The sequence below is a fragment of the Tachypleus tridentatus genome, chromosome 7, assembly GCF_004210375.1.
Source record: "Tachypleus tridentatus isolate NWPU-2018 chromosome 7, ASM421037v1, whole genome shotgun sequence".
Classification (NCBI taxonomy): domain Eukaryota; kingdom Metazoa; phylum Arthropoda; class Merostomata; order Xiphosura; family Limulidae; genus Tachypleus; species Tachypleus tridentatus.
In genome coordinates this window covers 14,560,543-14,573,664 of record NC_134831.1, presented here as the reverse complement: position 1 = coordinate 14,573,664, position 13,122 = coordinate 14,560,543, and the positions used below count along the sequence as shown (strand labels likewise).

General features: G+C 34.5%; 1 protein-coding gene across 3 annotated transcripts in view; it reads left to right on the top strand.

Moving 5' to 3' along the window:
* The first annotated feature begins 3,559 nt into the window (after nt 1-3,559).
* The window catches only part of LOC143255173 (venom protease-like), a 48,620-nt gene continuing 39,057 nt past the window's right edge, over nt 3,560-13,122 (top strand). The window contains exon 1 of one of the 3 annotated variants that reach the window (XM_076510424.1): nt 3,560-3,734. In XM_076510424.1, coding sequence (XP_076366539.1) covers nt 3,703-3,734 — 32 coding nt within the window. In that variant the 5' untranslated portion in view covers nt 3,560-3,702. The remainder of the gene's footprint in view (nt 3,735-13,122) is intronic. The other 2 variants (XM_076510423.1, XM_076510425.1) reach the window with 2 other exon arrangements.

Genomic DNA, 13,122 nt, shown 5'->3' with positions numbered 1-13,122 from the left:
TTCTTCAATAGGTATCGATTATTAATAAGGTCGAGTATGACCCGATGGTTAGTGGGTCGAAATGTCAATTGATGTATTCAAGGTTCGAATCGCGATACGTCGCTAACATATTTTGCACTTTCAGAGTGTCCGTACACATGATGAGTGTGGCTGACAGGTTGTTCTTCTTCTGATGAACAGTTCAGATTGAGAAAAAAAGAAAATGTTATTAACACGTGATTTATATGTTAATAGAATGTTCCAAGTGTTTTGGATTCATGACTTGGTGCGCACCAAACATCGAACTATTGGTATGAGTACTCTATAAGGATTGACGGACAGTTCGACTAATCACCCCGATAAGATATCAATAGGTCTACGGGCTTACAACTCTAAGTTCGGCTTTCGAATCCCCTCGGTGGACACAGCAAACAGTCCATGTTGGCTTTACTCTAGAACACAAACTAATAATTCGGCTTTGTGGTGAGTGCTAGCAGTTAGGTTCCTTGCCTTCAAGTGGACATTCAAAGTTAGAGACGCTAAGCCTAAAGCATAAAGTATCTCTGACAAAGCCGTTTTTACTACGTGGTGTGTATAACGTATCGTTCAAGTGAACAAACAAAAAATGTTACTTTGGTAGGAAAAACTAATGAAATATCAAGAGTGATCATTAGTTTGGTAGGAATAACCAATGAAATATCAAGAGTGATCATTAGTTTGGTAGGAATGACCAATGAAATATCAAGAATGATCATGACTTTGGTAGTAACAGCCAATGAAATATCAAGTTGATGATCAGCATATCTTACAAAAGATTTTAAAAGAAATCTGTTATTGATTTACAAAATACGTGTGTCAAGGTAAGGATATTTATACATGTTTGAATAGTGTATAAAATCATGGTATCCTCGCTCGGAAGTATCGTTGCCTGTAAGATCTAAGTGCAGTTGTCCTTAAATCAGGACTGTTCATAAGGAGGAAGACAGTCAGCAGTACCGCTATCTACAATATTTTGGTATTGTCTTTGTTTTCACCAACCTCTTTTTCTTACTAAAATTATTCTAACTTAATGTTTACCACCACCGGAAACTATTTAGAACCGTTCGAATAATTATTAGCTAGTTGCAGTTGAAAAACAAAATCTGTATTATCATTGTTGCCAGTTAGCGCCCCAACGGCATGTCTACGGCTTTATAACGCTAGAAACCGAGTTCAATATCATTACGTCGCTTTGTGCTTAACAACAAACAAACGAAGAAGATGGTCTAGAGAAAATATTTAAACTTTTTATCATTTAATATATTGGAAAAAAATTGAATCGAATTTTGATACAATTTTTGCGTTTTACACAGTTCAATGTAAAGTTTCACAACGAAGTAAAGGTTTGAATCTTTTTGTCTCTCAAATATATTCTGTCATTACCCAGATATTAATCGTACATAAATATGAATGTAATGTTTCTCTGAATATTGTTTTTATTCCATCCATATCCAGGACTAGGCCCAGCATGACCAGGTGGTTAAAGCACTCGACTCGTAACCCGAGGTTTGCGGGTTCGAATCCCCATCACACAAAACATACTTGCTCTTTCAGCCGTGAAGATGTTATGATGGGATGGTCAATTCCACTGTTCGTTGGTAAAAGAGTAGCCCAAGAGTTGGCTGTGGGTAGTGACGACTAGCTACCTTCCCTCTAGTCTTATTCTACTAAATTTATTACGGCTAGCGCAGATAGCTCTCGTGTAGCTTTGCGCGAAATAAAAAAAAACAAGCAAATACTCAGGACTGATTACATATAGAAAGTATCAGGACTAACACCGAGGGCAAAAAAGAAAAGGATCTTAATGCAAGAAGAAATTTTTATGAGCTAGTTACTTACATCAGATATCTTAAGCCTGATTAAATTTTAATAACTGTGTGGAAATTTTGAGTTGGTTTCAGTAACTGGAAGATACCAAAGTTTTAAATTCGATTTCTACTAGCACTAACGTCTTAGGGCATGCCTAGTTCCGGGAGGTAAGGTTCATAGTATTAACGTAACGTGTAAACGTTTTTAGTTTGTATATTTCCGTCGTTTCAAAAACCTTGAGGCTATTATGCTATTAGGAAATACTAAGTATCTTTAAGACTATCAGAACAAAAAGATAGGACAGCAACTATGTCAGTTGGTATAAGAAAAAAAAAAAAAAAAAATTCCCACTCAATTAGTAAACTGTGACAGAAAAGTAACCATGATGGTCTTTTTAACGACGTTACCTAAGATGCACAGATAAAGTTAGTAAACACTGGTAGATAGAAGTGTTGTAAAATATGGTTACTAATTTCGGGATGTGCTCATGTTCGTTTTTTCATCACATAGCTACATTATGGGCTATATGCACTCTGCTCACCGTGGGGAATAAACATATGATTTTAACACTTTAAAGACGTGTACTTACCGCTTACTTACCAGAGGGCTAAAGTTTGTTTGTTTATTCTAGTGCAAAACTATAATGGATTATACTCACTCTGTTTACTACGGAGAATCGAGCACAGGATTTTAGAGTGAAAAGACCGTAAATTTACCATTGTCCCATTACTTTCGAGAAGAAATAAGTTGACCTATTAAATACCATTTGTATGTAAAGATAATATGAAACACGTTACTACTTCCGAGAGGATAACTGAATAAGTTGACTTATTAGACACCATCTGTATGTGAAGAAAACAGATGAAATATGTTGATAGAATTTGCTCGTGGAAGAGTTTTAACTTGATCAGACTCACATGTGGCCATTTAAGTGCAGCATGTGCAACAAAGCAGCTGTATGCCTATTAATATTAAAAGGATTTAAGTTGTATGTTGTAAGTTGAAGTGAAGTAAAAGAAAATTTATGGTAGGGATAGAAGAGATAAAAGAAGTAAAACATTCAAGCATATTGTTTCCAAAATACATACATATATATATATATACACATACCCCGGTGGCTCAGCGGTAAGTCTTTAACACTAAAAATCAAGTTTTGATACCCATCGTGGATATGTCTCCTGGTTATCTGTTATCTTAGACCAAAGCCACATTTCACTTTCCTCTATCCTAAAACCAGCAATAGACGAAATGGTCCAGTGGTAAGCTTTAGGGCTTGTAAACCTCAAATTAAGGGTTCGATCCCTGAGGAGTGCACCAACCAAGTTAACCCATTCTGCATTTTTGCGCTTAAACAAACAAATTGAACATGAAATGAAAGTGCTCCAGGCGATCCAACGTTTGTAATAGGTTAAAATTAAGTATTTCCGGATGAAAATAATAATATTTTATGTTTAATAAAGGGAAGTTCTTAGACAAACACACAGCCTTCATGTAATCTACTGGATTACACCTAACAGTATCACAGTGAAGTGCGTGCATTATGGCTTTTGTGAAAGTTTGTGAAATAAACAAGGGTTGGGGAGGAGTTTGTAGAAACGGCAGATCCTGTATTAGGGTCAACGTTACTGTAGCCCTGAAGCTAGGTATCAAGGAGTCGATGACAAAACTGGGTCAGTGTTACTGTAGAGAGCATCAACATTTGAAACGGCCTAGATCTAAAATTATGTCAGTGACTGGCTTCAGAACTTTGCTTCCTCAGGTATAGGCCAGTTTCTCAGCTGCATTAGTTCTTCTCGTCATGTGCTTTTTATAGTGGACTTCGAACAAAATCTCCCGATCACAACTGGCTGATAAATATTCTTCTAGTCAAGACCAATGTTACACTTTGATGAATTAGGGAAACTCAGGTTGGTGGTAGTTGTCGGTAGATGGAGTTAAGGTTAGCACAGCCAAGCTTCGTTAAGTTAGATATAACCCTAATGTGTAGTTACATTAAATTTAGGTGAAAACACATGCCAGTTTAGGAATTGCTAATTCTTTAAAACTGAAATTAAGTGTTTAAATTTTTTCAATATGATAAGTTTATTTTGTCCATAATATTTTACACAAACGGTGTTTATGTAAAGCAAGTGGTATTTGTTTTTTTTTGTTTCGTTGTTGTGTTTTACAAAAAGAAATGAAAACCATATTCGAATCAGTAGCTTTTACAGGCTTATATATTTTTAAATCTTATATTCGCATGGAAATTTTTGGATTTTTTTTAAATTTTTATGTTAACATTATTATGATTATTTTTCACATCGAGAGGATACTGTAGTATAGAAAGTGTGAGCTTCAATCACCATAACACGTGTATATGACTTATCTTTCAAATGATCCATTAGGTTTAGGGCCTTCAAACTTGGTATACAACCTTAATTAAAGTTAGACGAATCTGTAAATTTATAATCCATAACATGCTTGCGAAAAGTGTATTCTAAGGTTGGTTACTCGTCATTCTTGTCTCAACCCGTAGAATTATCGGGCTGCTTTCCCTCTCTTAGGCTTTAACATTCGCTTAGATCTTAACTTATTAAGGCTTTACCTTTTAATGGTGGCTTTAAATATATGATTCCGGTTAATTTTAAAGGTCGTATTTTGTCAGCAAAACATCTCTGAAGTTGATACTTGAAATAAACTTGTGGAGATTGAATTTCGATCTTTGTCACGGCTGTTACCTGATTTTTTTTTCACTTTAGTCTTATTATTAATTAATAACTTTTTAATAATAACACGATTCAGCTGCTAAACCGTTGTCGTCTCGAGGGAAATCATGTATACCCAGGATTGAATCCTAGCCATTAACATTGTAGAAAATAATTTTGCTCACGATTTTCCTGAAGCTGGTAGAAGATTAACAGCCGAAATATAGGTGGAAAAACTAATTAGTAATTAGTATCTAGTTAGTAACGAAGAGTTTCACCAATTAAGAAGACTTAATTAATCTTATAAACTACTAATGATAACGATTATCCTAATGATAGCTTAGTGTTTCCACTTGATGGCGGTATTACCGTTGTATCTCTCTGGAATAGCTTAATGTTGCCACCTGATGGTGATATTACCGTTGTACCTCTCTGATAGCTTAGTGTTACTACTTGATGGCAGTATTACAGTCATATCTCTCTGAAATAGCTTAATGTTAATACTTGATGGCGGTATTACCGTTGTAGCTCTCTGGAATAGCTTAATTTTACCACTTGATGGCAGTAATACAGTCATATCTCTCTGGAATAGCTTAATGTTACCACTTGATGGCGGTATTATCGTTGTACCTCTCTGGAATAGCTTACTGTTACCACTTGATGACGTTATTGCCGTTGTACCTCTTTGGAATAGCTCAGTGTTACTATTTGATGGTGATGTTACCGTTATACCTTTCTGAAATAGCTTAGTGTTATCACTTGATGGTAGTATTACAGTCATAACAGAGATAATTCATTACCATCAGGTAAATACTAAGCCTTACGGTGAAGAAACAACGTGGTTGAACCAAACTTACGAATATTTCAGTAGGTTTAAAAACATCTGAAAATATAGTTGTCTTCTTTGTCGCCATTTCCTTTTTCTCTCAATTTTTTTGTTACTTTGATGACAAAGTTAGCCCTTATTTACATCACTGACAAACCGCGACAAGCAACTGTAAAAATCACTCTAAACTAGGAATTTATGGATTTAAATACATCAAAGTAGGTCAGGTTCTCCCTGAGCGTAACAGGACTTTAATAGAAAGGAATCATTCCAGAAACTGGTTTTGATTATGTAAACTCATGATTTAAATATAACCGTCAAAAAAACGTGTATATAATGTTAATTGTACTCCTTCATATGTACTCAAACGTAGCAGAGCTCGAGATAAGATTACAATGGATTAATTGTCACTAAATGAGACTTAAAAACCTTTCAATTTGGCAAGTTTTTAATTCATGACTTTCGTAATGGATGTGAACACGAAAGACAACAGCGATTCAAGTGTTTACGCATTTCTACTATTTCATCAATTACAAGCGTAAGTGACTGTAAATATCTTTAGCAATCCATCGCTTAAGGAAGTGTATTTTAGAATTAGGCTAACTCATCCCAACAGGACGGTCCCGGCATGGCCAGGTGGTTAAGGCGCTCGACCCATAATCTGAGGGTCGCGGGTTCGAGTCCCTGTCACACAAAACATGTTCGCCCCTTCAGCTGTAGGGGTGTTACAACTGATGGTCAATCCCACTATTTGTTGGAAGAAGAGTAGCACAAATGTTGGCGGTGGGTGATGATGGCTAGCTGCCTTCCTTCTATTCTTACACTGCTAAATTAGGGATGGGTATCGTAGTTAGCTCGTGTAGCTTTGCGCAAAATTAAACAAACAAACCCAACGGGACGCGAAAGTCGTGAAAATAGTATGCACATATGTTAGTATACTACCTTCGAATAGATAATGAACTTTGATTCTGATGTATTATATCCAGTTGGATTTTCATAAAACAACTCATTTCTTCTCGAAATTAACTTTAGATTGGAATATCCTTAGGTAGCTGATACACAGTATGCTAGAAAATTTTGTTATATCATTACCTTTAATAGTACTTCAAAGGTTTAGTTAATTAGTCTTAAGCAATGTTTCGAAACATTTTTAAAACAAAACACCTTTAACGTAAAAAAAGACGCTTTGAAGTAATCTGTAACTAGGAGTATTCGTTTAAAAACTGGATTATCCCAAACTTAACAGCAGAAAGGAGTTATCAGTAGTTGAAAATACTTATCGAGGCATGTGATGTAGTGGTTTTGGTACTAGATTGTCCCATATTCGACGCTGAGAAGAAGCTCCCAATAGTCGAAAGTATTTGATGATATCACAATATAGATACATAAAGGATGAAACGTTAAAAACTGACACGTTATTATATGTAAGACTGTATAATGTATTTCAAGAAATTATGATTCAAGAACAGGGATGTCCTCGGCCGTCTATACATCTACTTGCTCTATAGAATACTATAATTTCTTTCTCACACCTACTAGTTTCTAGAACACCAAGTTTTAACAGTCTCGAAATAAGAGCTTTTAAAGGTTAAAAGTCGATAAATTTGTATCCGAAATATAACACACCTTATGCCTAACTTTGTATGTTTGATAAACAGGCTACAGGAATTAAATGTAAAGCGTTGTCTTCCCTTTGTGGAAATAGAACATATCTGATTGTCGGGTATTAGTAGACAATTAAAGTTAAGATGTAGTTAGAGTAATCAAATACAGCGTATCTAGAACGCGCACCTCCGTTTCTGACAACAACGAAATACGTGTATGTACATATCTGTTGTTCCACTGAGTAGCAAGCTCAAGTTTAATATGGTATTATTCTGTCTTGTTCTCTTTAGTGCAAGTTTGTTGTTCGTAATATCAGGATATAATATAGTTTTTCATCGTAGATGTATTATTAACAATGTACTTTATGAGAATTTGAAGTTCATGATATCATGATGTGCTATAGTTTTTCAAGAGGTACTGTATCTAATGATTACCAGATTTAGGTACAATTAAATTTGTAAACAACAGAGACAAGATTAGTAAAAATTGTTAATTTTAAACATGGTGGAATTGGTATAGTCATAAAATCAATATGTTCAATCTTGTTTGTTTACTTTTTTAGAGTAATTAGTTATAGGCTCGAAAATATAATCTTTACATTTTGGTTCTAACTGTTTCTGAACTTTTTTGACGATCCCTATTTCTCCCTGTTTAAATCAACGATTTTTACTAATATCGTATCTTAGATTTTTATGTTCTTTTATCGAGAATAAATTTTAAGCTACACACGTGCACATGCGTTCTGTTGAATGTTGCGTTTTTCAACAGTTTACTGCTGCGTTGGCTTTTCTTCCACCCAACCACTACACTGAATTCATTCAAAATAAACAACAAAGCTACAACAATAAAAATAAAGACATGTACTTGTATGCAACTACAAACAAAATGTAAAGTTGTTTGCAAAGAACCATCTTGAAGGCAAAGGTTGTACCGTCCCAAATTTAATGATCGACTTCCATCAGTGTCGTTGTGTAATGTGACAAAAGACGAGCAGTTACAAAACAACCTCATAATAAAGGACTTAACTTGCTTCTCAGATAACACAACATTTACAACAGCTACCTTAACCCCAACTATTTAAAAATAGCAATAGCTGTTTGAAATAGCGCTAAATGCAGTGGTAATAGATAGTAATTAAGAACTTACGATTTCAGCTAGGTGTAAGAAACAGTAGAAAGAATCACGACTGTTGTCTGAATAAACAAATCGTCTACTGTTAAAAACTTGCCGAAGTATAGTCGCAAAAATACAGTAGAGACAACAAACTCGAGTAACGATGAACGTTGCACCTTGAGTAATGATAACGATATAAGCAGCAAAATCACTAACCTTTCACATGGCAGTTTCCAATTATTGCGTGAGAAATGCACAAGCTGAAAATTTTTAACTAATGCTCACGTTAGGAAAACACCTTTCTTATGGAGGAAAATGAAGGACTTAGAAAATGTGTCAGCAATACAAAACTAAGAAGGCTGAATTAAGTTTAAAAATGCTCTCTTAGTTTTTGTAAAATTCCCGTGTAATCCTAGACTACAGTAGATATCACTTGCAATAATTTTATAATGGAGTCACAATATAAATATATACCTTGAGCAAACTGTAAGCTGTAGATCTCTAGCTTTATTTGCTTACTTTTCTTGTGATCTTTATTTGTGGAATTTAAGTTATCAATTTTGAATTATCTTGTTTAGTGGCTTCTTTTAATACGTACTAACTGGCAAATACATACCTAGAGTAAGACAAAAAACACTAATATAAAGTTTTATCTGTAGAAAAGAAGCCTTTTCAAATAAAACAAATAAGTTTGAAATATCGCTTTAAATAAAGTTTCGAATTTTTAAAAATATTTATTTACTTAACCAGAGGACTTAATCTTACAACGGTCTGTAGTTAAGTCATTGAGCTCGCTACAAAAACTGTATGTCTCTGATGACGGCATAAAGTCATGACGTTGAGCAAATAAAACAACTTGCAAGAGTCTGTGGTGTTTACGGTAATTTTATTTATTTAAATATGAGGTTTTCTTTAAAATTACACTAAAAAAGTTACAAACGTGCTTGTTTGTTTTTTGAATTTCGCCCAAAGCAACATGAAAGCAATCTGCGCTAGCCGTCCATAAGCAAGCATCGTAAGATTAAAGGGGAGTGATCACTAGCCAACTCTCGGGCTACTCTTTCACCAACGAATAGTGATTTGACCGTCGTATTATGACACTCTTATGGCTGAAAGGGCGTGTATGTTTAGTATAACGGAGGTGCGAACCCGTGGCACTCAGACTACGAGTCGAATGTCTTAACCACATGGCCATTCCAGGTCCCTTTACAAACTCCCTGGAAACAAATTATGGTCCTGACCCACATCATTCTCTTGTTTGTTTTATTCAAAAGTATCGTCCAGGAACATTAAGTTTCTACACGTAAATTTCAAATAGCATTACGAAGACGGATTGGCTAAATTAGTAGCCATGATATTTACATGTGAATGTAACCAAATACACACGTTTCGAGTCAATTAGATGAAAGAAATAATGATAGTGGTTAAATTCTGATTACCAATATTTCAACTTAAATCTGATGGATAAATAAACCAACAGCTATGAATATTCGACCAATACGATGAAAAAGATAATAATACAGGAACGAGCGACTAAGAAGCTGTGGTTTAACCTTAAATATAGTTGAAAGGAAGCTGTTAGAGCAACAAGCTCAGCTCGTGTAACGTCAGTACCAAACGTAACATAGCTAAATGGAAGGATGATAAAAGAGAAAGCTACCCAACCTAAAAGGTAATGGGTGGATAAATTTTTACTCGTCAAAAAAGAAGATAGTCACGTCTCTAAGTGGAATACACTGGATCGTAATGAGCACCTGCACCATTCGTCTCACAAACGAACATTTTTCCCTTGATAACATAGCGACACGAGAAACAAGTAATTCAAGTCTCACGCTATATACAATTGGAATAATAAAGACACCTCAGATGCAGATTGTTGGTTATCGTCACCTTGCTTACACTGCTTCGAGAGTTGCACTGACACTATAAACACTTTGTGTCGTACAACTGCACATCTATACATAATGATTGTTAAAACGCTCTTATACCAGTACAGGTTCATGAATAGATCGTCTTAGATAGCACACAAAATGTGATTTATGCTCCACGGGTAAATTTATTTTTGGTACCTAGACGTGTAAAGAATGAAGAGGTAGAGGAAATAAAATGGTTGTATACAACCATAACTTGAACTCAAGACCTTAATTAAACCAACTGTAGATATTGAGAATTATGCTAGACAACTGAAGTCAAACAAAAACACTGGAACACCACGTAAGGTGAAGCTAATTCCTTTTTGTTTTGAGATAACAATAACATAAATTGGGACCTTATGATAACACAAAGGCGTCTTATTTATAGTCGTGATATTGCTCAAGCACAAACTTAAAAATTGAAATTTGATTATATGTCTTCATGATCAAAAACTATTTAATTTTTATTAGTATTGTCGAGTTCAAAGCTACACAAAAAGGGACATTCGTTCTTTGCCTACTGTAGATATCAAAGCCCCATTTTTTTAGCGATTCTAACGATTTACTCCTGAGCCACTAAGAGGGGGGGGGGTATTTTTATTTGAATTATATGTAAATAACTATTAGTTAGATGACGCATACAATTTCTTCGTCAGTAATTCATATGTTCAGAGCATAAAGTATTATTCAAGCATGTTAAAACACGTGATTTCTGACCTCTGACATGAAGCTGCTAAGCGCTAGTTTTAGTTGTTTATATTATTGTGTATTATTATTATTACGAGACTTATTTGAATTTGAAACTATTAATTAAAATAAAAATTTATTCAAACAAAACACTTTTATTAGTACAACAATTTATTTGTACTTTTCCCAAGTAGCTCAAATTCGCAAAATTCAAATAAACTTTTTTAACGATCGATCTTATAAGCCCAAAATTTGTAACCTACAGAATTTTTATTACACTTCTCAGTCGTATAGAGAATCAGAAGTACCCCGCTGGTACAGTGGTAAGTCTATGGATTTTACAACGCTAAAATCAGAGGTTCGATTCCCTCAGTAAACTCCGTAGATAGCCCGATGTGGCTTTGCTATAAAAAAATACACACACGCTGAATCAAAAATGGTTAAGTTAAAAGGTGTGTAGAAAATAAAACGTGTGTAACTTACGTGAGTTTTATTCCCAAGTTTTAGGCCTCGCGTTTTCGAATGTTTTGTCAGGTTTCGTAGTTTAAACGTAAACTTTAATAAATTTCGCGACTGTATTTGGAGCATTAATATATTTATTATATTTTACATATTATCAATGTGTATTTGCAAATCTTATTTTATCTCTATTTTCGAACACTGACCTACTTTAATTTTCAGAGATTAAAGTCTGATCGCTAAATAACAGAAGATGGGAATTTTTTGTATTAACGTATTAGTTGTAGTTGCTTTAATATAAATATTGTATTTAGTGAACTGTTAGCTTATCATGATTTTAGTACGTTAATTGAGAAATGGTCATCCAAAATAAAACTGCTTAAAGAAATGTTTTTGTTGATTTTTAACTAGTATTTGTTTGTGGGTTGTTGTTTTTTTAATTTCGCGCAAAGCTACACGAAGGCTATCTGCGCTAGCCGTCCCTAATTTAGCAGTGTAAAACTAAATTGGAGGCAGCTAGTTATCACCACCCACAGTCAATTTTTGGGCTACTCTTTCACCAACAAATAGTGGAATTGACCGTTAGATTATATCGCCCACACAGGCTGAAAGGGCGAGTATAGCATGTGTGGTGTGACATGGATGCGAACCCGCAGATTACGAAACGAGGGCCTTAACCACTTTAACTAGTGAAAACACACATCTAAAATATGGTATAAGCGCCTAGTGCTGTGTCATTAACTGTATTATTTCCAGAAGTTTTGTAGCATCTCACATCTGTTTTATGTGTAAAGTTAAACGATAATATGTTTTTCTACTTTTAACTGGCTATATATAAGTACATAATAATGGTTTAAGTGCTCCACGAAATATTATGGTAGCACGCATTCATTTATTTTGATATTATTTTTATACCAACGCTTTATCGAGATTCTGCTTGCTAGTGCCATCTAGCGCAGTCTTGAAACAATAATATTGGTCAAATCTAGCATGATATTTTAATTTTAAATTGACCAAAACTACAAACACACATCTAGTTTTTCTAGTAATTGAATAATTAGCATTATAGCTTTATAGTAAAACAGTTGTGTTAAATAGCTGACTTTATCCACTAATACGGTAATAAGTAAAACAAAAGCCAAACGTTAAAATTACTGAGTTGTTGTTTGAAGGTATGGAAACCCGGTTTTAGTATTGTAAATCCACAAACATATAACTATGCTCCTGGGTGGCTAGTTACTGTACTTTCACAGAATAGTTTGGCTTGGCTTTTGTAAGAACAAAGTGTTACCTAGGACTATCTGTGCTCTGTCAACCACAAGTATCGAAATCCGTATCTTAGCGTCGCAAATTTGCTGCCTAACCGCTGAGCCATTGGAAAGGGCAGAATAGCTTCATTTTAGATGTTTGTTGTTGTTGAGCACAATGCTGAACAATAAACTACCTGTACTGTGCCAACCACAGGCAACGAAACCCAGTTTCTAGCGTTACAAGTCTTCAAACATATCGCTAAACCACTGAGTGGTAGGTCTTAGAGACAGTGTTTTGTAAACATTATAAGACATAGTTTAGGTCGTGACAACCACCAAGTATTTATCACAATAAGTGTTAATTATATTATGTTAAGTACAAGCTCCTGCAATAAACAATGTGTTTGTACCCACGGCAGGAATCGAACCCTAAAATGTAGTGTTATAAATCCTCAGATTCACTACTCAACCACCACAGTGGGAGAGAAGCAATAATTAAATATCGCGACATATATTAATATGTCTAATAAATAAATGTAACTTTATTCTAAAAAAACACTTATTATTATTCAATTAAATTTTTCTCTAGTCATTATGATGTATATTCTTCTTGTGAATGAGATGCTTAAAAATATTTAAAGCGATTTGAAATTTAGGTCAGAAAAATATTTAGTTTTTACTTTTATAACAGGTATAACATCATCCAACAACGTTGTAACAGATATTTGCAATATTTACGATAAAAGTCTTAATCGTAA